The following is a 25,144-nucleotide window of genomic DNA, read 5'->3' as shown; positions in this document are numbered from 1 at the left end:
CCCTCCTCACCGCCGTTTGCTCAGCAAGAGGTGCTAACAGAAGGCAGAGGGAATTTAGACTGGGTGGCAGCGGTAGGAGGCTGTGAATTCCTCTTGGGGCCCTGAGACCAGCTGTGGTGGGGACTGTGGTTCATCCTACCAACCCCTACTTCTAAACGTACCCTCAGGAAGAGGGGCCCAGGGGACCTCAGAGGGGCTGCTCCCGGGCTGTGTATGGAGAAGTGAATGTTTATGGAGCAAGGGGTGGGATGTGGCAGCCTTGGAGGGCACCTGTAGGTGCAGCTTTTGTTGGTTGGTTGGTTAGAGCCTTTTTCAGTTCACAGTATGCTGAGCAGAAGGTATAGAGGTTTCCCATGTCCCCTCCCACCCCTACGTATGCAGAGCCTCCCCCATTATCCACATCCTACACCAGAGTGGGACATTTTTTATGACCGATGAGCTGATTTTTATGACTGATTCTACATCATTACACCCAGTGTCCATAGTCTACATTAGGGTTCCCTCTTGGTGGTGTATGTTCTGTGGGTTTCGATAAATGATACCAGTACCGTATCATAGAGAGCAGTTTCACTGCCCTAAAAATCCTCTGTGCTCCTCCTATTCATCCTCCCCTCCCCCATAACCCCTGGCAACCCCTGATCTTTTCACCATCTCCATAGTTTTGCCTCTTCCAAAACGTCATATGGTGGAGTCATACAGTGTGCTGCCTTGTCAGACTGCCTCTCTCACTTAGTAATATGCATTTAGGGTACCTCCTTGTTTTCGCATGATTCGACAGCTCCTGTCTTTTTATTGCTGAATAATATTCCATCGTCTGGATACATCTGTTTAGTTATTCATTCACTTACTGAAGGGCATCTTGGGTGCCTCCGAGTCTTGGCCATCATGAACAGAGCTGCTGTAAACGTCCCCAGGCAGGTTTCTATGTGGACATCACCCTAGCTTTTGAGCCAAAGCCACCCTCTTCTGGGGAAGTACTCAATTAATGACTGGGCATGAAAAAGTTACTGGGGAATGGGCATTTCTGCTCAATGCCAAACTTCCCTGATGGGCACTGTTGGCCCCAGAGTGCATGCGTGCTCGGTCGTGTCCGACTCCTGTGACCCTGCGGACTGTAGCCTGCCAGGCTCCTCTGTCCATAGGATTCTCCAGGCAAGAATGCTGGAGTTGCCATTTCATCCTCCAGGGGATCATCCCAACCCAGGGATCGAACCATTGTCTCCTGCACTGGCAGGTGGATTCTTTTACTGTTGAGCCACTGGGGAAGCCCATTGGCTCCAGAATACCCTGTTAAGATGGCCAAGGCTTTGTCAGATCTGCATGGAGGTCTGAGGTTCAACCTGCCCAATTCTTCTTTCTCCTCTGTATCTTTCACAGGACTTAATCTCCTATCAACCACTTGCATATCTAATGCTATCTTAGTGTCTGCTTCCCGAAGGACCCAACTAAGAGACTCTACCTCTAAAATCAATCCATGATCCATCCAGTTTTCAACATTATCATGACCTCCAAACCACTCAGCCCTCTCACCTGGATGGTTGCATGGCCCCTACCTGGTCTCCGTGTTTCCTCTCCTGTCCCTTAATGACCCAGCCCCCACACAACTGCCATTGATCTTTTACAAACACGAACCACATGGTGTTACTTCCTTGCTTAAAGCCGACCAATAGAGCTTAACAACAAACCCATTCCCTCCCCTTGGCCTGTAAAGGCCCACATGACCTTGCCCTGCCTTCCCCTCCAGCTTCCTCTCTCCCCAAGTGTTCACTCTGCTCCAGCCCCACTGGCCTTTCTGTTCCTGGAATATATCAAACTCATTTCTGCCCCAGGGCCTTTGCACTAGCTGTTCCCTCTGCCTGGAACACTCAGTCCTTCCCCAAGTTTCTTCATGGCTGGTTTCTCAGGCCATTCAAGTCTCAGCTAAATGCAGGCCTTTTCTGACAACCTTATAAGCAATGCCCATCTCCCAACACCCCTCCCACACTCCCCACACACCTCCTGTAACTTTCTATCATGTTACTTTAAAAATTTCCTTATAGTTCTCAGTAGTATTGCTCATTTAATTATTCATTTATTTACTGCTTGCCTCCCCACTAGAATATAAAACTGTAATTTTGTCCTGTTTCCAGCTCTCCCTGGTGCCTGGCACTATGCCTGGCCCAAGTTCAGTTCAGTTCAGTCTCTCAGTAGCATTCAACTCTTTGTGACCCCATGGACTGCAGCACACCAGGCTTCCCTGTTCATCACCAACTCCCAGAGATTGCTCAAATTCATGTCCATTGAGTCGCTGATGCCATCCAACCATCTTATCCTCTGTCGTCCCCTTCTCCTCCTGTCTTCAGTCTTTCCCAGCACCAAGGTCTTTTCAAATGAGTCAGTTCTTTGTATCAGGTGACTAAAGTACTGGAATTTCGACTTCAGCATCAGTCCTTCCAATAAAGATTCAGGACTGATTTCCTTTAACATTGACTTATTGGATCTCCTTGCAGACCAAGGGACTCTCAAGAGTCTTCTCCAACACCACAGTTCAAAAGCATAAGGGTGGTGTCATTTCTCCTGGAAATCTCAATTCCAGCTTGAGCTTCATCTAGCCTGGCATTTCGCATGATGTACTCTGCATATAAGTTAAAAAAACAAGGTGACAATATACAGCCTTGACATACTCCTGCCCCAATATGGAACCAGTCCTTTGTTCCATGTCCAGTTCTAACTGTTGCTTCTTGACCTGAATACAGATTTCTCAGGAGGCAAGTAAGGTGGCCTGGTGTTTCCATCTTTTGAAGAATTTTCCAGTTTGTTGTGATCCACACAGTCAAAGGCTTTGAAGTAGTCAATAAAGCAGAAGTAGATGTTTTCCTGGAACTCTCTTGTTTTTTCAGTGATCCAGCAGATGTTGGCAATTTGATCTCTGTTCCTCTGCCTTTTCTAAATCCAGCTTGAATATCTGGAAGTTCTCAGTTCATGAACTGTTGGAGCCTCACTTGGAGAATTTTGAGCATTACTTTGCTAGTATGTGGGATGAGTGCAATTGTGCGATAGTTTGAACATTCTTTGGCATTGCCTTTCTTTGGGACTGGAATGAAAACTGACCTTTTCCAGTCCTGTGGCCACTGCTGAGTTTTCCAAATTTGCTGGCATATTGAGTGCAGCACTTTAATGGCATCCAAAGTCAGCCTCAAAACATATGTTTTGAATGAATGACTATATTTGTTCATTTAGGGCAGAATTCCCTTTCCCTAAGGATGGAATGAAAGTGAAGGAATTAAAAAAGAAAAAAGGAAGTGAAGGAATAAAGAACCTCAGAGATGTGAGCTTCAGAAGGAAAATGTGAGGACGGTGGCATCTTATGAAAGTTCCCCTGAGAATCCTATTCTGGCCATCTCGAGGAATTCTGTGTTGGGATCAGGAGGGCCTCTCCCCAGAGCTCCAGAGAGATGGGTTTCAAGTCCTCTCTGTCCTAACTTCTCCCCTCTGCCTCCAGCAGCAGCCAGTGCCATCTGTTGGGGGAACTAGTACTGCAAACATTCACCAAGAGGCTGCCCTGGGTGCGGCCTCCTGCTGGATGCTGAGGATAGAGATGAATCAAGGAAGAAGGAGGGGTGGCATTCCAGGCAGGGGACAGCATGAGCAAAGAGAGAGATGGGAGAAGTCTGGTGTGTGGGGGAAGTTAGGCACAATTTAATGCTGCTCCAAGCAGTGAAGATGGGAAATGAGGCTGGGAGGGTGAGCCCTGCCAAGTCTTGTAAACCAAGAAAAGCTAATATAATAAGGCCCAACATTGATTAAGGCTTTCCATGTACTACTACTATTCTCCCATTTTACAGATTGTAGAACTAAGGCACAGAGAGGGTGGGGTCAGGCGCTGTCAAAGACCTGGTACTTTACCCTCATTGCAAACTAGGTCACACAACTGGTAACAGGTAAAGGCAGGTTTGAACCAGGGCTTCTGGCTTCAGAATCCCTGCCCTTAACCACTAGGTGCTAGTGCCTTAAGGAATTTGGACTTTCTTCCATAAAGGGATGGGGATGCATGCATACTCAGCCACTTCAGTTGTGTCCCACTCTTTACGACCCCATAGACTATAGCCTTCCAGGCTCCCCTGTCCCTGGAATTCTCCAGGTAAAAATACTGGAGAGGGTTGCCATTTCCTTCCTTCTCCAGGGGATCTTCTCGACCCAGGGATCTAGCCTGCACCTCCTGCATTGCAGGCAGATTCTTTTACCACTGAGCCACCAAGGAAGCCCCAGAGGGATGGCAACGGGGAGTCACTAATAGGTTTGTAAGCAGGAGAGTGACATGTTCATATCATAGGTTTGAAAAGTCATTCTAGGGGATAAACAGATCACTTTGAGCAAAATTCAACTCCAGCCTCTGGACCCATGTGTCCAACTATTCCATCGCTCACGGAGCAGCTCACATAAAAGGGGCACCATTTGGTGCCCAAGCCACAGAGGCCTGCTGCTCTGGGAAGTAGGCCCCTCTCTTGGCCTTCTCTGCCCTTCCAAGATAGAATGTGAGTGCTTCTGTCTTCACAGAACACACGTAGATGTACCTGGAGTCCCAACGCCTCACGTACCTGCAGGACTTCAGGCCCCCTACAGCCTGTCTGCCTTCACCTTCAGAGAGCCTGGCCCACCTCTCTGTCGGGAGGATGCTTCCTCCAAGCTGTGCTGCTTGGCAGGTTTCCAGGTCACTGCTCCAATGAGTATTAACTCACATCCATGCACATACAGCTCTGGGGGTTCATCGTGTACGGAGCTGGCATTTGATTTGCTCCTACTTTACAAGTCAGGTAACCCTCGACTCCCAGAGATCAGGTAAGCAGGGCAGGCATGATCCTGAGGCTGGGGTTGGGGTGGAGTGTGTGGAACATGTGCCCAGGGACCCCTGGGCAGTATCTCAGCAGCCACACAGGGCCTCCCAGGGCTGTTGATCCTGAGAAATGTTCTGGTCTCTCCTTACCACTTTGCTGAGAACACACTGCATCCCTGGTGGTCCAGAACCCTACCGTGGGCCTTCCCTTCAAGTCAAGAATGCAGGCTTGGCAGGGAGACAGGCCTGGGTGCGGCCTTGGCTCAGGACTGAACTGGGTGTGGCCTTGGCCAGTCCTCCCATGAACCACAGCCCCTCTCCTCTATCCCAGCCTTCTGAACACTCTCCAAGTCCTGGAAACACACGGCCAAGAAATACCTCATGGAAAATTGGAGATGGAGCTGGATTCAAGGATGGCAGAATTTTTAAAAACATTTTTCATTGCGAGTTAATTTGCAACAAAATGTGTATATACATTTTCAACAGGAGACAGTAAGTTTCCTGCATCACCCTGGCACTACAGCCCGCTTCCATGCCTGCTTGTTTGTTTCAGTGCCCAGTCCACCTGCCCACTAGGCTTCTGCCATGCTAGTGTAGATGGCAGTGGGAGAGGGGTCTTCTCAGCGAACCTTGATATTCTGTGCTCCTGAAGATTCAGAGGGGGGATCTTCTGCTACCTTCTGAGATCACAGGGGAAAAAATTTTTTCTTTTTTTTTTTGTATGGGGCGAAGTGGAGTCACCTCTGCACTTTTAAGGGGTTGGGGTGGGAATGGACGGTTGGGTGGCCACAGTATAACTAGAGGTTGGGTCAAAATCTTCGGTCGCCTCCCCGCTAACACTGGCCTCTTTCCTAGCTGTCCCTAGGCCCACCCCAGCTCCATTACATAGTCTGGGTCCACTCAGATGCACCTGAGCTCAAATGCTGCTCCAGCGCATACTAGCAGCGTGACCTTGGACAGCGACCTGACCCCTGTGGGTCTCATTTGTACTGGGAACGTGTCCACGGTGAGGCTTAATTGTGATCAAGCCCCTGGCTCTCTCAGCACAGAGCCCGGCGTGGAGAAAAGCTCCCCGCAAGCTAGCAGACGGGCTGGTGGGCTCGGGGAGGGGGCCAGAGAGCCGTGGTGGGGTGGGGTGGGGCGGGGGTCGCCCAGGAGTCCCGCCGCCCGGCCACGAGGTCGCCGCCCTCTGCGAGGCGACGGCGGCGGGCTGAGGCTACCGGCGCCGCCCCCGCCCCTCGCCGCATCCCGGGCGGCGCCCCAGCTCGGCGCCCGGCACGGAACGGGTGCGGGGCTGGGCCAGGGCCGGCCCGGGGGAGCCGGCGGGGCGGGGCCGCCGCGCCCCGCTCCCCCTCCCCGCCGCCCGCCGCCTTCTCCTCCTCGCGCCGCCGGGGCTCAGAACGGCGGCAGCAGCGGCCGCGGCCACAGCTCCGGCTCCGGCTCCGGCTCCTCCTGCGCCCGGGCCCCGCTCGGCCCTGCGCGCCCGGGCCCCGCGCCCCGACCCCGCCGCCGCGCCTGCCGGGGGGCCTCGGGCACCCCCGCCGCCCGCCTCACGCTGAAGTTCCTGGCCGTGCTGCTGGCCGCGGGCATGCTGGCGTTCCTCGGTGCCGTCATCTGCATCATCGCCAGCGTGCCCCTGGCGGCCAGCCCCGCGCGGGCGCTGCCCGGCGGCGCCGACAACGCCTCGGCCGCCGCCGCGTCCCCGGGCCCGCAGCGCAGCCTGAGCGCGCTGCACGGCGCGGGCGGCTCGGCCGGGCCCCCCGCGCTGCCCGGGGCGCCGGCGGCCAGCGCGCACCCGCTGCCGCCCGTACCCCTCTTCAGCCGCTTCCTGTGCACGCCGCTGGCGGCCGCCTGCCCGTCGGGGGCCGAGCCAGGGGACGCGGCGCCGGGCGAGCGCGAGGAGCTGCTGCTGCTGCAGAGCACGGCGGAGCAGCTGCGCCAGACGGCGCTGCAGCAGGAGGCGCGCATCCGCGCCGACCAGGACACCATCCGCGAGCTCACCGGCAAGCTGGGCCGCTGCGAGAGCGGCCTGCCGCGCGGTCTCCAGGAAGCCGGGCCCCGCCGCGACACCATGGCCGACGGGCCCTGGGACTCGCCCGCGCTCATCCTCGAGCTAGAGGATGCGGTGCGCGCCCTCCGGGACCGCATCGACCGCATCGAGGTGAGCGCCGCGCCGCGCGCCATCGGGGACCCGGCCCCCGGCGCCGGGTGGGAGGGGCTCGCGGGAGTCGAGGGCATCCCCGGGTCCCGCGGCCACCGCCGGCTCAGGGACCCTGGGGGTGGGGGGCCGCCCTCGAGTCTCTGAGTCTTGGGTTTCCGTCTGTGCAAAGGGGATGGTTGGACCTTCCTCCCAGGGGAGAAGGGAGGAGTCAGGGAGGGAACACAGACCGGAAACTCACACTGACTGCGGCTCAGGGAGCACGCGGGAAAAGCTCGCTGCTGATCCTTTTTCCTCCAGGCGCTTCTGTAAGCCTCAGTTTCTGAGTCTGTAAAATGGGTATAACGGTGCCCACTTGTAGTGTGGATTGATTAAAATGTAGATACGTGAAAATGCTCGGTACGTACCAGGACCTCTTTAAATGGCCGTTTCATTTCCTTCTTTCAGACATCCCCAAAGCAGCACCAGCCACACACTCAGTCCACTGTGGTCAGGAGATAGGAGGGCTGTCTGAGGGACTCGAGGTCGTCCTCTCCTGCAGAATCGCAGGGAACAGTGTCTCATAAACCAAACCCGGATGCTCCTCACCTTCTGCGCCCCTAAGGCCCCCAGCTGGGCTCGGACCATGGACAGGGACAGCAGAAGCTCAGATGGCTCTAGCCCTGCCAAGATGCCTGGAAGCCGGCCGCTCTGGGCTGGGGGCTGAATGGAGAGTAGGTCCCATCTGGGTTTCTCCCCCTCTAGTCACCTTTTTCAGATGCTCCTGTCTCAGACTTGGAGTCAGACATGAGGGGCCCAAAAGGGGCAGTCCACACTTGGCTGTCCTGTGACCCTGGACCAGCCATTTCTCCTTTGAAGCTGCCCGACCTCTGCCTCCCTCTGAAAACCTATTTGGAGCCACCTGGAGGGGGAGCTGGACAAATTAGTCAGGACAGATATTCAGAGACCCTGACCACTCCCAGCATCCATGATTTCCAGACTGCAGGGAAGGGGGTTCACAGCAGAACAGGATCCATGGAAGGAGGGGGCAGAATGAGGCCCAAGCACCGGCTGCCCCCTTTATCACCTCCCCCTAAACCAAGTGCAGCTGGTGAAGGGGGGACAGTGGCTGGAAGAAAGGACAGGCAGGGACTCTTCCCTCTCCGTGGCTCTCTCAGTTAAATCCCCGGCGGAGCAGCACAGGAGATGCTGGTGTGGAAGCCTGGCCTTACCCATGGCCCAGTGGCCCTCCAGAAAGTCTGTGTGGTGTCTGCACCCACCCCGCAGGGTGTCAGAGCACAGGCAGGCAGCTATCACAGCCAGCCCCAAACCTGGAGTTCAGAGACCTCCTCACGGAGAAGACCTCCTCTAACAGACCTCTCACAGAGGTCTCAAGTTGAGTGACTGCTGTTTTTATCATTAAGTTCTAATATTACTAATCTTTTCCAGTAGCCACAATTTAAAATGAGAACAAATCCTCCATTTAGGAAATAGAGTTTATTAATGTTAAAAAAAAAAAATCTGGTCTTCGATCAATTTCCTCTTGCCTGCCCTCGCCCCTGCCCCCACGCCCAGATGGCTCCCATGGTTCCTCCCACGTCTGGGGCTGGCAGGGCTGGGCCTGCCCTGGACCTGTTCCCCCAGCATCTGTGCATTTGGCAGGGTGGGCTCCCCTCCAGTTAGCCCTCTGAGGTTGGGGGGATCCTAGTGGCTGGGGTTCAGCACCAGGTCAGCCTCCTGGATGGAAGAAGTCCTGCTTCCCTGTATGCACACCTCCTTTCTGAGTGCAGGGGGCATGGAGGGGCTGCCTGCCCACCAGGACTGCCTTCTGAGCCTGCAGCAGCCAGAGCCAGTCTCTTTGGGGTGTTTGACAGTGGCTGGGACTTGGAGCCCAATGGACTTGGGATCCGACTACTGGTCTCAGCTCATGCACCTTTCAGCCACTGACTAGCTTCCCTCTTCCTTTCTCATCCAGAAACCTCGAAAGGATGCCCTTCAGGGTCTACTTTATCATCACTAGTCTCTCTCCCACCTTGATTCTCCAGAAATACTCATGGTGTTGAGTTGGTAAATTGAGCAGGAACATTTCAGTCCTTTCTTGCTGGTCCCCTCTCTGACATCTGACCCCATAGATCATTTCCTTCTACAAATCTCCATGCCCTGGGCTTCTAGGTGCCTCTCACCTGCCCCTCCTCCCTCCCTGCTTCTCTATCCCCTCTTGGGTCCTTCTCCTTTAACATGTGCACCCCTCCTGGCCCTCCTCTTGCTGTTTCCCTGGCAGAACTCAACCACACTCTGAAGCTTCCAACACCATTCCACCGTAGTGCCCCCAAACCAACTTCATCCCCAGGCCAGGTTTCTCTCCAAGCTTCAGATCAATAGATCCAATTGCTTCTTGAGCACCTCCCCCTGGGCATCCCACCAGCCCCCTACCTTCATCATGTCCCAGCCTGAACTCAGGTCCTCTGCCAACCTGCTTTTCAGTTGTACCCTGAGAAGCCATGCTTGGCTCCTTTCTCTCCCTCCTCCTCCCTGTCAGCCTCATTTCTCTGTGGATGCTGCAGCAGCCCCCTTGCTGGTCTTCCACCTGATCAGGCACACCCCTCCATCCATCCTCCTCCAGGCCACCCCAGGGATCTTCCTTAAGCCCACCATTGGGCTCTCCTGTGATAGCAGACTCCAGCCTGCTCCCAGGCTGCCATTTCATTTCCAACGTTTTTCCCAGTTCCTCCTTCTTCTGCCCAGATTACCCCCAGTTTATCTATACTCATCATTTAAGTCTGCTCTGAGGACACCTCCTCCCAGAGGTCCTGCTTGATTACACTCTGTCCTTTTCCTGTCCCCACCCCTGCACATCTCAGGACACCCCTGCTCCTCCCCACCTCTCTGCATCACCCCCTTCCCCACCTCACTGGACTGACTGCTGAAAGGGAGGAAAGGTCTTTCTGACCCACCCTCTCCCTGCAGATCTCAAGTTGGAGTCACGTTTGAGGGCTTAGGAGAAATCATTTGCTTGTGTTTTTATCTTTGTTGTTGTTAATTGGAAAAATGTCAAAAGATTTGAGGGGGGGATTACATTTAATTCCACCATTTTATTCGTTTTTGAAGCCCTCCCCCTTTTGGTCCTTTATCAGAATGTGGACATTGTTCCCGAGTTGCTGGGGTTGCTGGTAATTACCATTTTAACGATGGCTTTAAGATCCTGGATCCATCTCAGCCTCCTCCATCCATCAGTCCTTCGGCTGTGTCCTGTTGCTGGAGATGTAGGTTGTTTCTAATTTTTTCCTCTGGATGCTCATTGCAGGATCGATTTCATGCAGATAGTTGTTTTTTGTTTTTTTTTTTCTTTTTAAGTCAATTGAGTTATTTCTTTAGGCTGAATTCCCAGGAGCGGTGTTACTGGGTCAAATGATATTGACTTTTATGGCTGTGGCCAAAAACCGCTTTCCAGAAGGACCATTTATGCGGCAACCAGCCATGTATGTATGTTGCGGTGTCATGTTTTTGCACTACTTTATGTGTAAAGCGGAATTTCTCAATTGATTTAAGCAGCGATTCTTTGACATAAGCCACATTCTTAATCCTATGTGGCAAGCTAGTGGCCTCTTCTCATCTTGGGGTGGAAGTGATGAAAAGGACCACCCTGATGATAATCACAGAGGTTCCTGGACTGTTGTAACAATTAGAGCTCACATTCACTGAGAGCTCACCATGTGTCAGGGTGCTGTGCATTATCTCATTTAATCCTGGTAAAATTTCCATGAGGCAGGTACGATTCTATCCCCCTTTAACAAATGAAGAAACCAAGGTTCAGAGAGGTTACGAAACTGGCACGAGGGGACACAGCACTGGAGCCTGGATTTGCCTCTCTCAGTGTCTGGCTCCAGAGTCCTTGTTCTTCATCATTAACTCTAGGTCCATCTGAGGGATCAGGCCTCAACTTCCTTCAAGAGAGTGAGGAAGACAGGTGAGGGAAGTGCCTCTTGTGTAGTAGCCTGGACCATTTCTGAATGAGAGCGTCTAGAGCAGGAGTGATGAGGACCAGTCCTCAAAGGTTTGCCCTGCTGGCTGGCAAGATAATCCGGAGGCCGAAAGCAATAAATAACAAGTAACATGTATTAGGCACTTAGTGCGTATTGGCTTATTCAGTCTTCAGCCCTATGAAGCAGCCTGTACATATTCCCATCTTACAGATAAAGAAATGGAGGCTCATAGACTCTGGAGAAACCAGAGCCAGCTAAATCACCACCTGCCCTCCCTACCCCCAGCTTCTGTTTCCCCTCCATAAAATGATACAGTGGGTAGATGCTCCCTAACCACCTTGCAGCTCTAATATTCTCTGAAATGGGAAGACGGTATGGCATAACATTGGGTTCTTCTTGCTTGTGACTTTAATCACTTTCTCTCTCTGGGCCTTAGTTTTCTCATCTGTAAAATGGATAGAAGGAGGGGCTGGGTGTGGTTCAGGCCCTTTGGGCTCCAGATTCTGAATTCTTAGGCAGATGTTTCCTGATTAGGAATTGTCATCTGTGCCCTGGAGGCCTCCCCTCCCTGGCAGGACTCCCCCTGGGAAAGGAGACCCCTCCTGCCTGTTCCAAGCCTGGCAGGAGCCACTTGGGCAGAAGACAGGGAGAAGCTTACATGTGACCCTTTCTTTTTAAGGTGTATCTTACATTCAAGATGTTTAAGAACTCACATATCATACTTTAAAAAGACACAAATCTTTTTTAATGTATTTATTTTTAATTGGAGGATAATTGCTTTACCATATTCTGTTGGTCTCTGCCATACATCAGCATGAATCAGCCATAAGTATACATATGTCCCTTCCCTCTTGAACTTCCCACCTTGCACTGCACCCCAGCCCTCCTGGTTGTCACAGAGCACCAGTTTGAGCTCCCTGAATCATACAGCAAATCCCCACTGGGTATCCATTTCACACATGGCAGTGTACATATCTCCATGCCACTCTCAGTTCATCCCGCCCTCTCCTTCCCCCACAGTGCCCACAAGTCAGTTCTCTACGTCTGTGAAGAAGACGCAGATCTTAAATGCACAGCTGTGTGAAAATATATGCATGGGCACACCCATGGAAGCACCACCGAAATAAGAATCAGGACATTTCCAGTACCCTAGAAGGCTCCTTCGTGACCCCAAAGTCCAGGCTTCCCCAGAGACACCGCGATCGCAGTTTTCATCGCTGTAGATGAGTTTTCTCTGTGTTTGAACTTCCATCAGATCGACTCAGGCAAGCTGCAGCCCTTCATGTCTGGTGTCCTCGTTGCACGCTGACCTTCAGTCATGGTGTGTGTGTGTTAGTGGTTTACTTTTCACTGCTGTGTAGTGTTTCCGTGCAGGGAAACATCTTACCCATTCCCTGATGGAAGGACGTTTGGGTTGTTTCTGGCTTGGGATCATTACAAATCAAGCTGCCGTGAATGTCCTTGTGATATCCCTGGTTGGCTAAAAGTCCTCATTTCTCCTGGATGTATCCCCAGGAGTGGGATGCTTGGGTTCCAGGAGAGGCATATATTTAGCGCTAGGAGGCTCTGCCAAACGCTTTTCCAAAGTGGCATCTAAGTGTTTGCACGCCCACCTGGTGTGAAACTTGTCAACCTTGCTGTGGTCATTTTAAAGACACTCCCCCTTCTGGTGGGTGTGTAGTGGACTCATCGTGGTTTCAGTTTGTATTTCTCTGGTGACTCATGATGCTGAGCCCCTTTTCTTCTGCTTATTGGCCATTTTCTGAAGTCCTTGCCTGTGGGAGGTGGACCAAGGTCAGGGGCTGGTGCACCCCACCCCCTGAGTGACAAGGCCAGTCAGACACTTGATCCCCACAGAACTTGAGACAGGGATTGAGGCAGCCAACCTGAAGTGGAAGCTCTTAGGTGCCCCCGCCCACCCCACATTTGACTCCAGGGGAAGCTGAGGCTCAGAGAGGTGAAGTGACTTGCCCAAGGCCACACAGCATGTTGAATGCTGAGCCAAGATGACAACCAGGATTTTCTATGAAAATAGGCGGAGGGTGGGGTCCTCATCTCTGCTGCCGATTTTGGCCCAGGGCCCAGAAGCTATGTGGGCAGGCAGGACCAGGAAGGGATTTTGTGGCAGCTTGATGAAGAGTATGTGAAGGGAGACGAAAGGGCCTGGGGTTGGTGTGTCTAGTCGCTTGCTCTGAGGCTGCAGAGCCCAGGAGGGTGTATGGACAGACCCTTATCGAGCCACTCCCCCTTCTCCCGACCTCCCCTGCTGTGTGCTGACTGCCGTGACTTGGCACCCTCGGTGTACAGAGGTCCATTTATCTGTTTTCCATTCCAACTGCAAAGTGGCAGTGGGGACCAGGTCAAAGGTCGGTCTGGCCTCTGCCACCTGCTCTCCTGCCCCTCCCCTGCCAGGGTGAGAGGGAGACAGAGAAGCCTGCCAGGCGGGCTCCTGGGGAGGAAGTGGGAGCAGGACGCCCCCTTTGAAAGACCTTCCCTCGACTCACCCCACCCTCTCTGCCAGCCTGTTCTGAGAGCCTTACAATTTAGTCCCACAAGAACCAGGGGACTCTTACTCTCCCCATTTCACAGATGAGGAAACCAAGGCTCATAGAGGTTAAGAACCTTGGCCAGGTCACTCAGCTGGGATTTCAGTCCTAAGCAGTCTGGCTCCCTGGCCCACATCCCACTCAGTTACTGCTCACTATGCTCTTCTTAGTGGCTCAGATGGTAAAGAATCTGCCTGCAATGTGGGAGACTCGGGTTCGATCCCTGGGTTGGGAAGATCCCTTGGAGAAGGAAGTGGCAATCCACTTTAGTATTCTTGCCTGGAAAATTCCATGGACAGAGGAGCCCGGCCAGCCTCGGTCCATGTGATCACATAGAGTCGGACATGACTGAACGACTAACGCTTTTTTCACTTTCACGCTCTCCTGCCTCTCAATAATAGGAAGTAGAAATAATGGTTATGACTCTCTATCAGCCATTTTTATATACCAGGCTTTACCTATTTTGTCATTTTTGTTATTACATATATCCTAAGAGGTAGATATTATTATTCCCATTTTGCAGTTGAGGAGACTGAGGCTCCGAGGAGTTGAAGAGCTTGCCCAGGGCCACATGTCTAGTAAGTGGGGAGCCTGGGAGTGACTCAAGCCTTGTCTGGCCTGAGAGTCATGCTGGTGCCTGTCATCGTGTTGCCACAGTGCATGGTGACGAATGAATGGATGGATGAACAGAGTGAGGCCTTGCAGTCCCTCCAGAGACAGCCTCGTTCCCTCTCCCTCTGGAGCATCTTGGCTGAGGCGTCAGGGAAGCTGCCATCTGCTGAGGGCGAGGAGGCACTGGCCAGAGGAGGTGGAATGGGGGCGGGAAGAGTGTTCTTGGCAGAAGGAACAGCATGTGCGGAGGCCCAGGGGTGAGAGGGAGTTAGGGACAGCTGGGCCTTTCAGTGGGAATGAAGGGTAGCCTCTAGGGGTGTGTAGTAAGGGCTAAGAGTAGAGGGGCAGGGTATTGATGGTGGGAGAGGAGGGCTACTGAAGGGTGTAAGCAGCGTGCTTGGATTTGCATTGAGCTGCCTGCCTCTCTGGCTGCTGTGTGGAGAAAGGCCAGAGTAGGAGCCTGGAGACGGTGGCCTGGACTGGGATTGTGGGGGAGGACAAAGGGAGCCGAGTGAGGCTGTGGTTAAGATTTTACCCTCAAGACTCTGCTTTTGGATCTTTCCCCCCATTTTTTAAAAGAAAATTATTGGGGACTTCTCTGGCAGCCCAGTGGTTGAGAATTGCCTTCCAAGGCAGGGGGTGTGGGTTCAATCCCTGGTCGGGGAATTAAGGTACAACCACACCATACCCAGCACAGCCAAAACAACTTTTTAAAACAAGACAGACACTGAAGTGTAGAGACTACCATCCAAGTCCCCACTGACGCTCGAGACCCGGACAGTTGCCACCAGCTGATGCCCCTGAGGGCCTCCCCTGTCCCAGCCCCAAGAGAGGGTCGCTGCTGTCCTGAATTTGTGTTTATCACTCCATGCATTTATTTATGCTTTTATAAACACATGAGCTGGCTTTGAATCTTTGTACCTTTGTATGAATGATATCCAACTGTTCTTCTGTAGCTTGCTTTTTTTCTCAATATAATGATTAAACAAAAACATCTATGGTTGAAGGTGGAGGAGGATGGGCTCCTTGAAGAGATGTTTAAGAAGTGTTAGTAATAATCATAATAATAGCTGACACATAGCCCATCGTTTGCTAACTCTAAGGGCATTATATCTGTTAAAATTTCTCACTGCAGTGCTATGAGCTATTATTTTTGTACCCTTTTTGCTGATGAGGAAACTGAGGCAGGGAGGCTTTCCGTAACAAGGTCAGTGGGCTGCTGGAGCCTGGGTGTGAGCTGGGGCAGACTCACACAGGACTTAGGGAATGAGCCCATATGGGAGATAGGTGGCCTGACCCACACCACAGCCACCAAGCCTGCTCTCTGCCCTCCTACCCCTGGAGCTGGGCCCTGTGCTGTCTGCGCAGATGGGAACTGTGCAGAGGGTGGAACCTTGACCATGAAAACCAGCACCTTCCCTCTGCCCCTCATAGGAAAGGAGCAGACCCCACCTGGGGACAAGGTGGCAGGGTCTTCCCCACACCCTCCCAGCACCAGACCTCCCCCACTTAGGCAGGTCCCTCCATCCAAGCCCCTCTGCAAAGCTGCCCCACACCAGGGTCTGACACCACCTGCCAGATTGTCCCAGCCTTCTCAAGGCCACTGAAACCTCTTCTGCTGGCCCTTGAGGCAGGCAGGACAGCCAGCACTGTACCCATTTGGCAGACTGACAAACTGAGACCCAGACTGTCAGGGCAGGACCAAAGAAGGAGAAGAGGTTCTGGAGTCAGAAGGGACTGAACTGAGGTCCTGGTTCTGTGACTTGGCAGTATGTGACCTCAGGTAGATGACTTTACCTCTCTGAGCCTCTGCTCTCTCATCTGAAAAGCAGCCCTCCTTAATTCCCCAAATAGTTGAGAGGGCTTGTGGAATGTTTGCACGGTGCTTCCGGAGTGCAGGACTTGGCACGCAGCACGCGGGAGTGAGGACAGCTGCCTCCGTTAGCATCTTGTTACTGAGTGCTAATGAGCCCAGCACGTTAGCTGAGTTGGACCGGAACCCTGGGCTCTGGCTCCAGGCCCCACGTACTTCCACCAAACCCCACCCCGGACTCCCAGCACGAAAAGTGTGGGTTCCGAGCCCCCACCAGGACCCGCGTGGGGTGATGGCGTCGTCTCCTCACCATCTTGGGCTGGGGGCCCACTTGGCATCAGGCCCGGAGCCCACGCGTCACAGCCTCTGCCTGCAACAGATGGGTAAGTGGGGGGAGTCATGTTCTTCTGATGCAGACATCAGGGTGGGGAGGGGGCCACACAGGATCCAGTGAGCCCACCTCCTCCCTGGCCTTCCTGCCGGCGGCAGAGCTGGCGGCTCTGACAAAAGAACAGCTTGTGTGCCCACCTCCCTCGGCCTGTGCCATGTCTCCTCGCAACGGCATCTGTGTAAATACCACTTGACGTCCTGTTCCTTCCTGGCAGGTCTTTCTCCCTCTGAAGGAGGAGGACTCTTTGCAGGAGAGAGAGAAGGCTTTGGCTCCAGAGGGGTCAGCTTTGCTCAGCCCTTCCAAAGGACTTCTTCCTCGGTTTCCCCATCTGTGAAATGGGGACACTAAGAGTGCCAACCAAAATGAGTGGCTGTGAGGATTCATGAATAAATACCTGGAAAGTGCCCAGGGGGGACCTCCTTCAGAGGTGTGTCCCTCACGCCCAGGTAGGCCCAGTGGGTGGAGGGACAGAGAGGCTAGAAGGGGGCCCATTCCAGGAGACCTGGCCCCGGCCCTTCCAGTGCTGATGTAGACGGCACTTCATGAGCTAATTGCCTCAGCCTAAGGTTTCCCAGAAGTCCCACTGCCTCAGATGTAGTGGGTGGCTGGCCCTGTCACTCCATGAGCTGTCTGTGGTCAAGGAAAGATTCTGGAGGTAGCAAGCTCCCCGTCAGCTGATGTATTCAAGCCTCACAGTTTGCATTGTGTCTTCTTTGGCCACACCGCACAGCATGCAAGCTCTTCATTCCCTGACCAGGGATCGAACCCAAGGCCCCTGAAATGGAAGCATGGGGTCTTAATCCACTGGACTGCATGCATTCTGCTTTTACACCCCACAAGGATCTGTTACTTCCACTGTTTCATCCTTACATCTGTCTTGCTGATGGGCAGAGTGGGGCCGGTTGTTCCTGTTTTACAGAAGGGGAAACTGAGGTTTTGTGTTTAGTCAGCACCAGAGTCAGGATTCGTGGGCACCTGGGGAGTGCCAAGGAGCCCTCCAGATAGTGGACAGTGAAGAGTTGTGTAGTAAAGTGGGGCCGTGTGTACTGAGCAGTTCATCCATCTGTGCCCTGCCCCCCTCACCCGGGCTCCCCACCTGGTGGGCCAAGCAGGCGTCTGCATAGGTGGATGGCTGTGCCCTCCCACGTGGGACACTGTGGGGGATACAGGTGGCCACACTGGGTCAAGCTGGAGCTCCTACTATGCACCATCTTTTAATCCTGACCACAGGCCTGCCAGTCCAACATTCCAAGTCCCCGCTTTCTTTATAGAGGAGGAAAAATGACCCCAGAGAGATTAACCCACCTGCCCCCCCACCCTCGGGGTGGAGTGGCGGAACCAAGTGCGTGATCCCGTCACTGTCTGTGGTGGCAGCTCCCTTCTCTCTGGTGCTGAGTGTGGCAGTGACGCTTTGTCTGCACTGCCCTCCCCACCCCCAGCGCTTTGAAGCAGGGGACACATTTATCCTCTCATCACAGGGGTAGGAAAAAAAAAAAAGAGCTCAGCGAGGTTAAGGGCCTTGCCCAGTGTCACACAGCAAATGAGTGACAAGGTCAGGGCTGGGCCAGTGGAGCTGAGCAGGGTCTCTTGTGCTGGCCCCTGAGCTGTGGGGCCGTCCCTGTAGGCACAGGGTGCTCAGGGAATATCTGCTCGGTGAAGGAATCATGAGAATTCAGTGAGCTCAGGTCTGGGACCAAGCCTGTGGTTGGGGCCCAGGGCAGGTGAAGTGGGAACCAGCAGGGCCCTTGGACAGTGAGGAAGCATCAGGCTGTCAGTAGGGAGCATGGAGGAGGGGAGAGCAGACAAAGCTTGTCTCATTTGGCTCCTAGAAGCTCAATGAATTATTCATTTCCTACTCGTCTTCCCATGACGTGTCTACCAGAGACTGTCCCCTCCCAGCGTCAGGATTTGTGGCCTCGGCTGCCTTCCTCCACCCCAGAAGGGGTTTCCTCCAGCAGGGGAGGGGAAAGGAAAGACCCCCTGGCTTCTGTCCCAATTCTCCTTCCCGCGGCGGTCTTAAGGCAGGGCAAAGGAGGACTCTAAGACACTGTCCTCATCCTGGGTGGGATGGGGGTGTCTGAGACCACCCTCGAACACTCTGCTCTAAACAGCAGAGTAAACAGGCTCTGCTCACAGGCATTTACCACCTAATCATCCCCACATCCCTTCTAAATACTTAGTTGTGCCATTTTGCCTGAGAGGAAGCAAGGGTTCAGAGAGATGGAGGCATTTGCCTCAGGCTGCATGGCAGGTTGGTTCTTGAGCGGGATTTGAGCCCTGGGATGCCTGCCTCTGGAGTCTGTGATCTTAACCACCCATCACAGCAGCACTGGAGCCCTATTCCAGAAGCCCCCTGGTTTGTGCCCCTGGGTCTGCCCGGCACCCACACAGAGTCTTGAACCATCTTGGAAAAGTTTGGCATGTGAGTAAGTGGTGATCAGGACAGCCCACGTCTTCAAGGACCCATCAAGGTGCGGCCTTCCAGTGATGAAGGGCTCGGCAGTGGCTTTCAACCCCAACTGCACATCGGACCCTCTGGGGGACTTTTGCAGCTCTCCACTGCTGGCCCCCATAGGCTGAGACGTCCTGAGGACAGGAGCCAGCCTGCTGTCCACTCGCATCACACACCAGCACTGGAGATAGCCTGCTGCTGCACACGCAGTGCACTCTCACTGCCTGAAGCAGGCATTGCCATCCCATTATACGTATGGGGAAGCTGAGGCTCAACAGGGGTCACTCAAGCAGGACTAGTGCACATCTCTGGGACTGTCTCTTTCCATCCTCCCTCTGACTGACTTCGAATGTCCCCTTCTCTGTCTGTGAGCAGCAGGAGCTTCCAGCCCGAGTGAACTTCTCAGCCGCCCCAGCCCCTGCGCCTGTGGTGCCCACTGCCCTGCACTCCAAGATGGATGAGCTGGAGGGGCAGTTGCTGGCCAAGGTGCTGGCGCTGGAGAAGGAACGTGTAGCCCTTGGTCACAGCAACCAGCAGCAGCGGCAGGAGGTGGAGAAGGAGCTGGACGCCCTGCAGGACCGTGTAGCCGAACTGGAGCACGGTGGGTCCTGGGCCCCACAGAGGGCATGGTGGGCGAGGGCATCCTTGGTCCTTGGATGGTCCTCAGGGTGGCAGATTCACTCAGAAAATGTTTCCCAGAGGTTAAAGCTAGATAGGTTGGTGGGGAAGAGGCTGTGAGACAGAGAGAATGATTGGGGTGTTTTGTTACCATTACCATTTAGCATTTTCTGGCACATTTTCACCCACTGTATTCCGGGAGTGGGCTAAGTACTTGATACGCCAGCTGGTTTAATCTTCACAGACCATACAGGGGTGGCTCTGTTTATTATCCCCTAATAATAAATAAGGCTATAAATAAATAAAATTTATAATATTTATTATAATTATTAAATATTATATTTATTAAAAAGAGTATAAACAAATATTTATAAATAATAAATAAGGAAAATAAGGCTCAGAGAGGTCAAGTGACTTGCCCAAGGTCACACAGCCAGTAATTGGTGGATCTAGACCTTCAATCAGGTCTGACTCTAAAGTCCCTGCACTTATCACCCCCCGCAAAAGTGCCTTGCCATCAGAATTTTGTCCTTTGTTTAACACCTGGGCCCGGCACCACAAGGGTCATGAAATCATGGCATGTTGGGCATTGTACAGGTGTGAGCATGAGGAAACCTGGCTCCTCGGTCCACAGCTGTCGCCAGCTTGCTCCGTGACTTTGAAAGTTCACTTCCTCTCCCCAGGCCTCATTTTCCTCATCTGAAAAATAGGAGTTTAGGACTCATGAACTCTCAGGGAGCTTTCATCTTTTAAACTTGGTGAGGACCACCCTTGAGGCTTATAGACAAGTTGAGGTTACCAGGGGGCTAGTAGCCCTCATTCTGGAGTGTGCCCTGCCTACCGCCCCCATCCGTGTCTGCTGACCCCCACCGTGTTCGCCTTGCTCACCCCCCTCAGGGTCCTCAGCCTACAGCCCCCCAGATGCCTTCAAGATCAGCATTCCCATCCGCAACAACTACATGTATGCCCGCGTGCGGAAGGCGCTGCCCGAGCTCTACGCCTTCACCGTCTGCATGTGGCTGCGCTCCAGGTCCGGCGGCACTAGCCAGGGCACCCCCTTCTCCTACTCAGTTCCCGGACAGGCCAACGAGATTGTGCTGCTGGAGGCGGGCCACGACCCCATGGAGCTACTGATCAATGACAAGGTGAGTGGGGGCTGGGCAAGCCGGAGGGATGGGGGTGAGGCAGGGGGACCCTTCCAGGATCATTTGCACTGCACTGGTCCCAGATGGGTGGGGCCTCTCCTGCTCAGCAGAATCAGCACGCATGAAATGCCTCCAAGATGGACGAACTCATGCCAGGCTGGGTTCTGGGAATTCAAGATAAGCCAGACCTGGGGCTGATAGGATAAGAGCTCCTGTCCAAGAGAGGCTGTCAGTGGTGGTGTGCCATTTACAGAGGAGCATGTGAGGATCACAGAGATTAAGAGACTTCCCCAGCAACCCGGCTGTGGGAGCAGGACTGGAAGTGCTTCCTACAGCAGGGCACCTCCAGGGCCCCCAGGGCCCTGCTCATTCTCCTGAGCAAAGAGAGAAGCAAATGAGGTCCTAGGACCTCTCTGGGGAGGGAGGCGGGGAGCGAGGGCAGAAGAGCTGGTGGATTCCATGTCCCCCTCCCCCTGGCAGTCAGCCCCATGCCCCTCCCCTCACGTGGCGAGTAGGCTGGTGCCACAGTCAAGCCCTGGCCTGAATGCTGGATTTGAATCCTAGTTCTGCCGCTAACCCACTCTGTGACCTTCGACTAGTCACTTACCCTCCCTGTGCCTCAGTTTCCTCATCTGTAAAGCAGGAATAATAATAACCTCAACTGTACATGGTTGTGGTGAGAATGAAATGGCTTAAATACATGTAAATGGCTTTGAGCAGAACCTGGCATTTAACAAACGTTGATAAATGTGCCCCATTTTTATCATTCCAAGTCCCGTGCTAGTATTTTACCCATATTGTCATCCTTGACCCAACAGCCCCAGGAAGTAGACACCCTATTATCCCCATTTTGCAGATGGAAAAGCTGAGGTTCAGTGAAGGCAAATAACGCACCCTGGCCACAAAGCTGGTGAAGGGGTGATGATGTGACTTGGGGGTCTTGGGCTCCACTGTTCTGCCCTTGGGTCACCAATCTTCCCCATGCCCAGGACTCCCACCCCGTCACCACTCTCCCAGGAGTGGACAGGGCAGGACAAGCTGGGGAGACAGGGGAGTGATGTAGCAGGGGCATGGTGATTAAGGGGGAAGCAAGGTGAGCATCTTATCACGCCATTCCCTGCAGATATCTTCCCCAGCCTGACATATTGCTTTGGGTCTTGATGGCATGCTGGCCCTGGGAAATGCAGAGAACATATACTGCACCCACTTGTGACCAGCCCACAGCCACACAGAGCTGCTGGGAGTGGCTGACACCCAGCAAAACCCTGCTCAGCAGGAGGTGCCTTTCATGGTGTCCTGGAGGAGGAGGAAAGAGATAGGCCCAGGGGATAGTGAATTTCCCTTGTGGCCCAGTACACACTTACCCTCTAAGTCCATCAGAGGGTAGCTGGATGACATCTAGATCGTGCCACCCAGTTCCCCTTCATAACCCCCCTGACTGCCATCCTTGGCTCTGCCCATGGTAGCAGTCAGTTCTAGTATAATAGAAGGAATTCAGCACCCTGGACAGGGCACAAGGCAACCCAATTTCCTGACATTCTGGTGCCTTTTGAGTACCAGCCTCACAAACTACTCACAGTTCTCATTTTATTCCAGCCTCTAATCCCTTGCCCCTGCTGTGCAAACCGACTTCCACCCCCAACCTTGGTTTGCCTTACAGTGGAATTTCTAGAGCTCATTATACTTCCAGATGTGTTTAGATTTCACATCTTCTGTTCCCACACTCCTCTCTGCCTCTGGGCCTTCACGGCTTCTGTGACTCCCACATGGCCCCTATGTTACTCTGTTTTGTGATATTGTCCCTGAAGTCCTCCCCTCCTGTGCAGACTCAGCTCATTTTAGGACCGGATCCATATCCCCCGGTGTCCAGAACAAGGCCTGGCATCAAGTAGGCCTCAGAGAATATTGTAATAATTTGTGATCTCAGAGAACCTAGGAGATGAAAGAGCCCTTTGGGAGCCCCAAATCCACAAGCAGCAAGTACCTTTCATCTCCCAGGCCAACTCCAATCAATCAGCAGTGCCTTCCAAGAGCACTGCGATGAGAAAGATTCCGAGGGTGAGTCTAGGCTCATGATTGATTAGCCATGTCTGCCTTGGGTAGAGTAGGAGGCAGAAGCGGCTGCATATTTGCCACCCTTTGCCCAAGCCCCTGACTTTATGGATGAGGAGACAGAGGCCCAGGGAGGAAAGAGCAACCTCCCCAGGGTCCCACAGGGCGTTGTGGTTGGCAGTGCTCAGCCTCCGAGTACAAGGCTTGTTCCGTCATTCCCAGCACTTCTTGAGCCCAGCTGTGTGTCGGGCACTATGTGAGATATTCAGGGAAGGGAGGCTTGTGAGATACAACTCCCACCTTACAGGCCTGTCAGAGAGTGAATAACCTACCTAGAAACCACCAAGAACCAACACTGAGTAGTCCCCTGTGACCTGAGTGAAGTGCCTGATGATATTGCTACATTGTGGGGAAAGAGGAAAGAGTGGCTGGAAAGACACTGGGCGGGGAGGACAGGCAGGGTCAGACCTTGGGTCAGCCCCTGGAAGGAGGGACACTGGTCTCCCCATCCCCATCCCACTGCTCCAGCCTTGGGGCTTGTGGCGCCTCTGACCCGGGGCTGGGGGACCTGTTTCCAGGTGGCCCAGCTGCCCCTGAGCCTGAAGGACAATGGCTGGCACCACATCTGCATCGCCTGGACCACAAGGGATGGCCTGTGGTCTGCCTACCAGGATGGGGAGCTGCGGGGCTCTGGTGAGAACCTGGCCGCCTGGCACCCCATCAAGCCTCATGGGATCCTTATCCTGGGCCAGGAGCAGGTAAGGGTCAGGGTGGGATGCAAATAGATATCCCACTCACTCCAGGCGCCTCAGGAGGAGGGGTAGGCGGAGGGTCCCTGAGAGCGCAGAAGTGAGCACTCAGTCTGACCCAGCCATTCTGCAGATGGGCAGACTGAGCGAGACTGGCCCAAGGGACTAGAACCTTGGGGCGGGACCAGAACCTTGGGGCGGGACTAGGACTTGGGGCGGGACTAGGACTTGGGGCGGGGCTAGAACCTAGAGGGGGCGGGGCTTCAGCCAAGACAGAGTTCTGTCTCACTGAGCACCTACCTGCCTATCTTTTCTGCTCCCTTACTCCGTGTCTTTCTTGTTTCTTTCTGCTCTTTTGGTCCAGGATACCCTAGGCGGCCGCTTTGATGCCACCCAGGCCTTCGTGGGTGACATTGCCCAGTTTAACCTCTGGGACCACGCCCTGACACCAGCCCAGGTCCTGGGCATTGCCAACTGTACGGGGCCACTGCTGGGCAACATCCTCCCATGGGAGGACAAGCTAGTGGAGGCCTTTGGGGGTGCAACGAAGACTGCCTTTGATGTCTGCAAGGGCAGGGCCAAGGCATGAGGGGCCACCTTGTCCAGGGGCCCCTCCCTTGCCTGCCAATTGGGGAACCTTCCGGGGCAGGAGCTCATCCCCTCCTTAACCTACCCTCACACACTGGTCTCCTTTTTTGCCCCACTTTTGGCCATGCCTCCCATTTCCCCCACCTGTACCCACACCACCAGAACACCCTGCCCTTGATGGCTGTCCCCCTGATCCCACTTGAATGGACACAAGCAGCTCGAGTCAAGAGGTCAAGCCTGGGGTGAGTCCAGGGCCTGCCAGGGGGTACATCGCAGCACCCATGGCTCTTGCCCCACTGCTGGCATTAGAGTGGAGCCATCTCTCACCCCATGTCCCCTTACCCATCAACCACAGCTGATCCCACTGATCTCACAGCACCCTCCTTGGGACTGTGTACAGGTGAAGGGCCCACTGTCTCAGTGGCAGGGATGGCTATCTGTCCCCTTTCCTCTGTGAGGCAGGCATGCGCCCTTCCTCTTCAGGGCCATCATGGGCTGTGGAGCTGTCCCCCAGCTGATAGGGAATGACAGAACCACACTGGAGACTCAGACTCACCCCCTTCCATCTTTCCACCAGCTACCAGTCATGGGCAGGGGAATCTTGTTGAAGCTTCTCCCCCCTCCCACCCCCGCCCCCACCTGCACCCTTCCCTCCTCTTTCCTTGTTTCTTTGTGTGCTGAATGGTTGCTTTGAATGTTGGTTCCATGCCTGGCCCAGCCCCACTTCAATTTCCAGGACATTCCCTTCCCAGCTCCAGCTTGGAGAGTTGGGGACCAAGATCTCAGGAGGCCCACCTATGGCTGCGTCCACTGGCATGGTCACCTTGCCCCTTCTCTGACCAGAACAGGCCCTGGACCACTTTAGCCTGGGCTGGGGACAGCGTGGGACAGAGGCATGTGCCCTGCAAGACCCAGGCTCTAGCAGAGCCACAATCCTGGCCTGCTCTGCATGGCCCTGCAGCCTTTGGGGAAGGAAAGAAGCAGAGAGGGCAGGGAGAGGCATGGAGTGGTATGCAGAGCTCTGGATGGGAAGAAGGAGCCCCTGGTTCCTGGTCTTCTCTGCTGCCAGCCTGCTGTGTAGTCTGCTGACAGTCCCTGCTCTCTCCTGGCTGGCCGTCCTCATTTGTGAGTTTAGGTCATTTCTGAGAGCTCTCCAGATCAAAGGTAGGATGGTCTATGATTCCAGGTGGATAGGGTGGGACAAGCCTGAGAACCTACTTAGGTATCAAGGGGCATAGCAGGGGC

At 54.0% G+C, this 25,144-nt stretch overlaps 1 protein-coding gene across 1 annotated transcript; it reads left to right on the top strand.

The window, feature by feature from the left end:
• Positions 1 to 5,717: 5,717 nt before the first annotated feature.
• Positions 5,718 to 23,900, top strand: NPTXR (neuronal pentraxin receptor). Its single transcript, XM_052640639.1, has 5 exons — positions 5,718 to 6,974; positions 19,123 to 19,348; positions 20,263 to 20,510; positions 23,141 to 23,320; positions 23,676 to 23,900. Exons 1-5 carry the CDS (start codon positions 5,718 to 5,720, stop codon positions 23,898 to 23,900), a joined length of 2,136 nt encoding a protein of 711 aa, XP_052496599.1.
• Positions 23,901 to 25,144: the final 1,244 nt, after the last annotated feature.

The sequence above is a fragment of the Budorcas taxicolor genome, chromosome 5 (genome assembly GCF_023091745.1).
Source record: "Budorcas taxicolor isolate Tak-1 chromosome 5, Takin1.1, whole genome shotgun sequence".
In the NCBI taxonomy this organism is placed as follows: domain Eukaryota; kingdom Metazoa; phylum Chordata; class Mammalia; order Artiodactyla; family Bovidae; genus Budorcas; species Budorcas taxicolor.
Note: the sequence above shows the minus strand (reverse complement) of the source record. Positions and strands in the feature narration are given on the sequence as shown.

Coding starts and splice junctions, on each gene's coding strand:
- NPTXR (XM_052640639.1), top strand. CDS start 5,718: ATGCACCTGAGCTCAAATGCTGCTCCAGCGCATACTAGCAGCGTGACC. Junction 19,349..20,262: donor TGTAGCCGAACTGGAGCACG/GTGGGTCCTGGG, acceptor CACCCCCCTCAG/GGTCCTCAGCCTACAGCCCC. Junction 23,321..23,675: donor TTATCCTGGGCCAGGAGCAG/GTAAGGGTCAGG, acceptor CTTTTGGTCCAG/GATACCCTAGGCGGCCGCTT.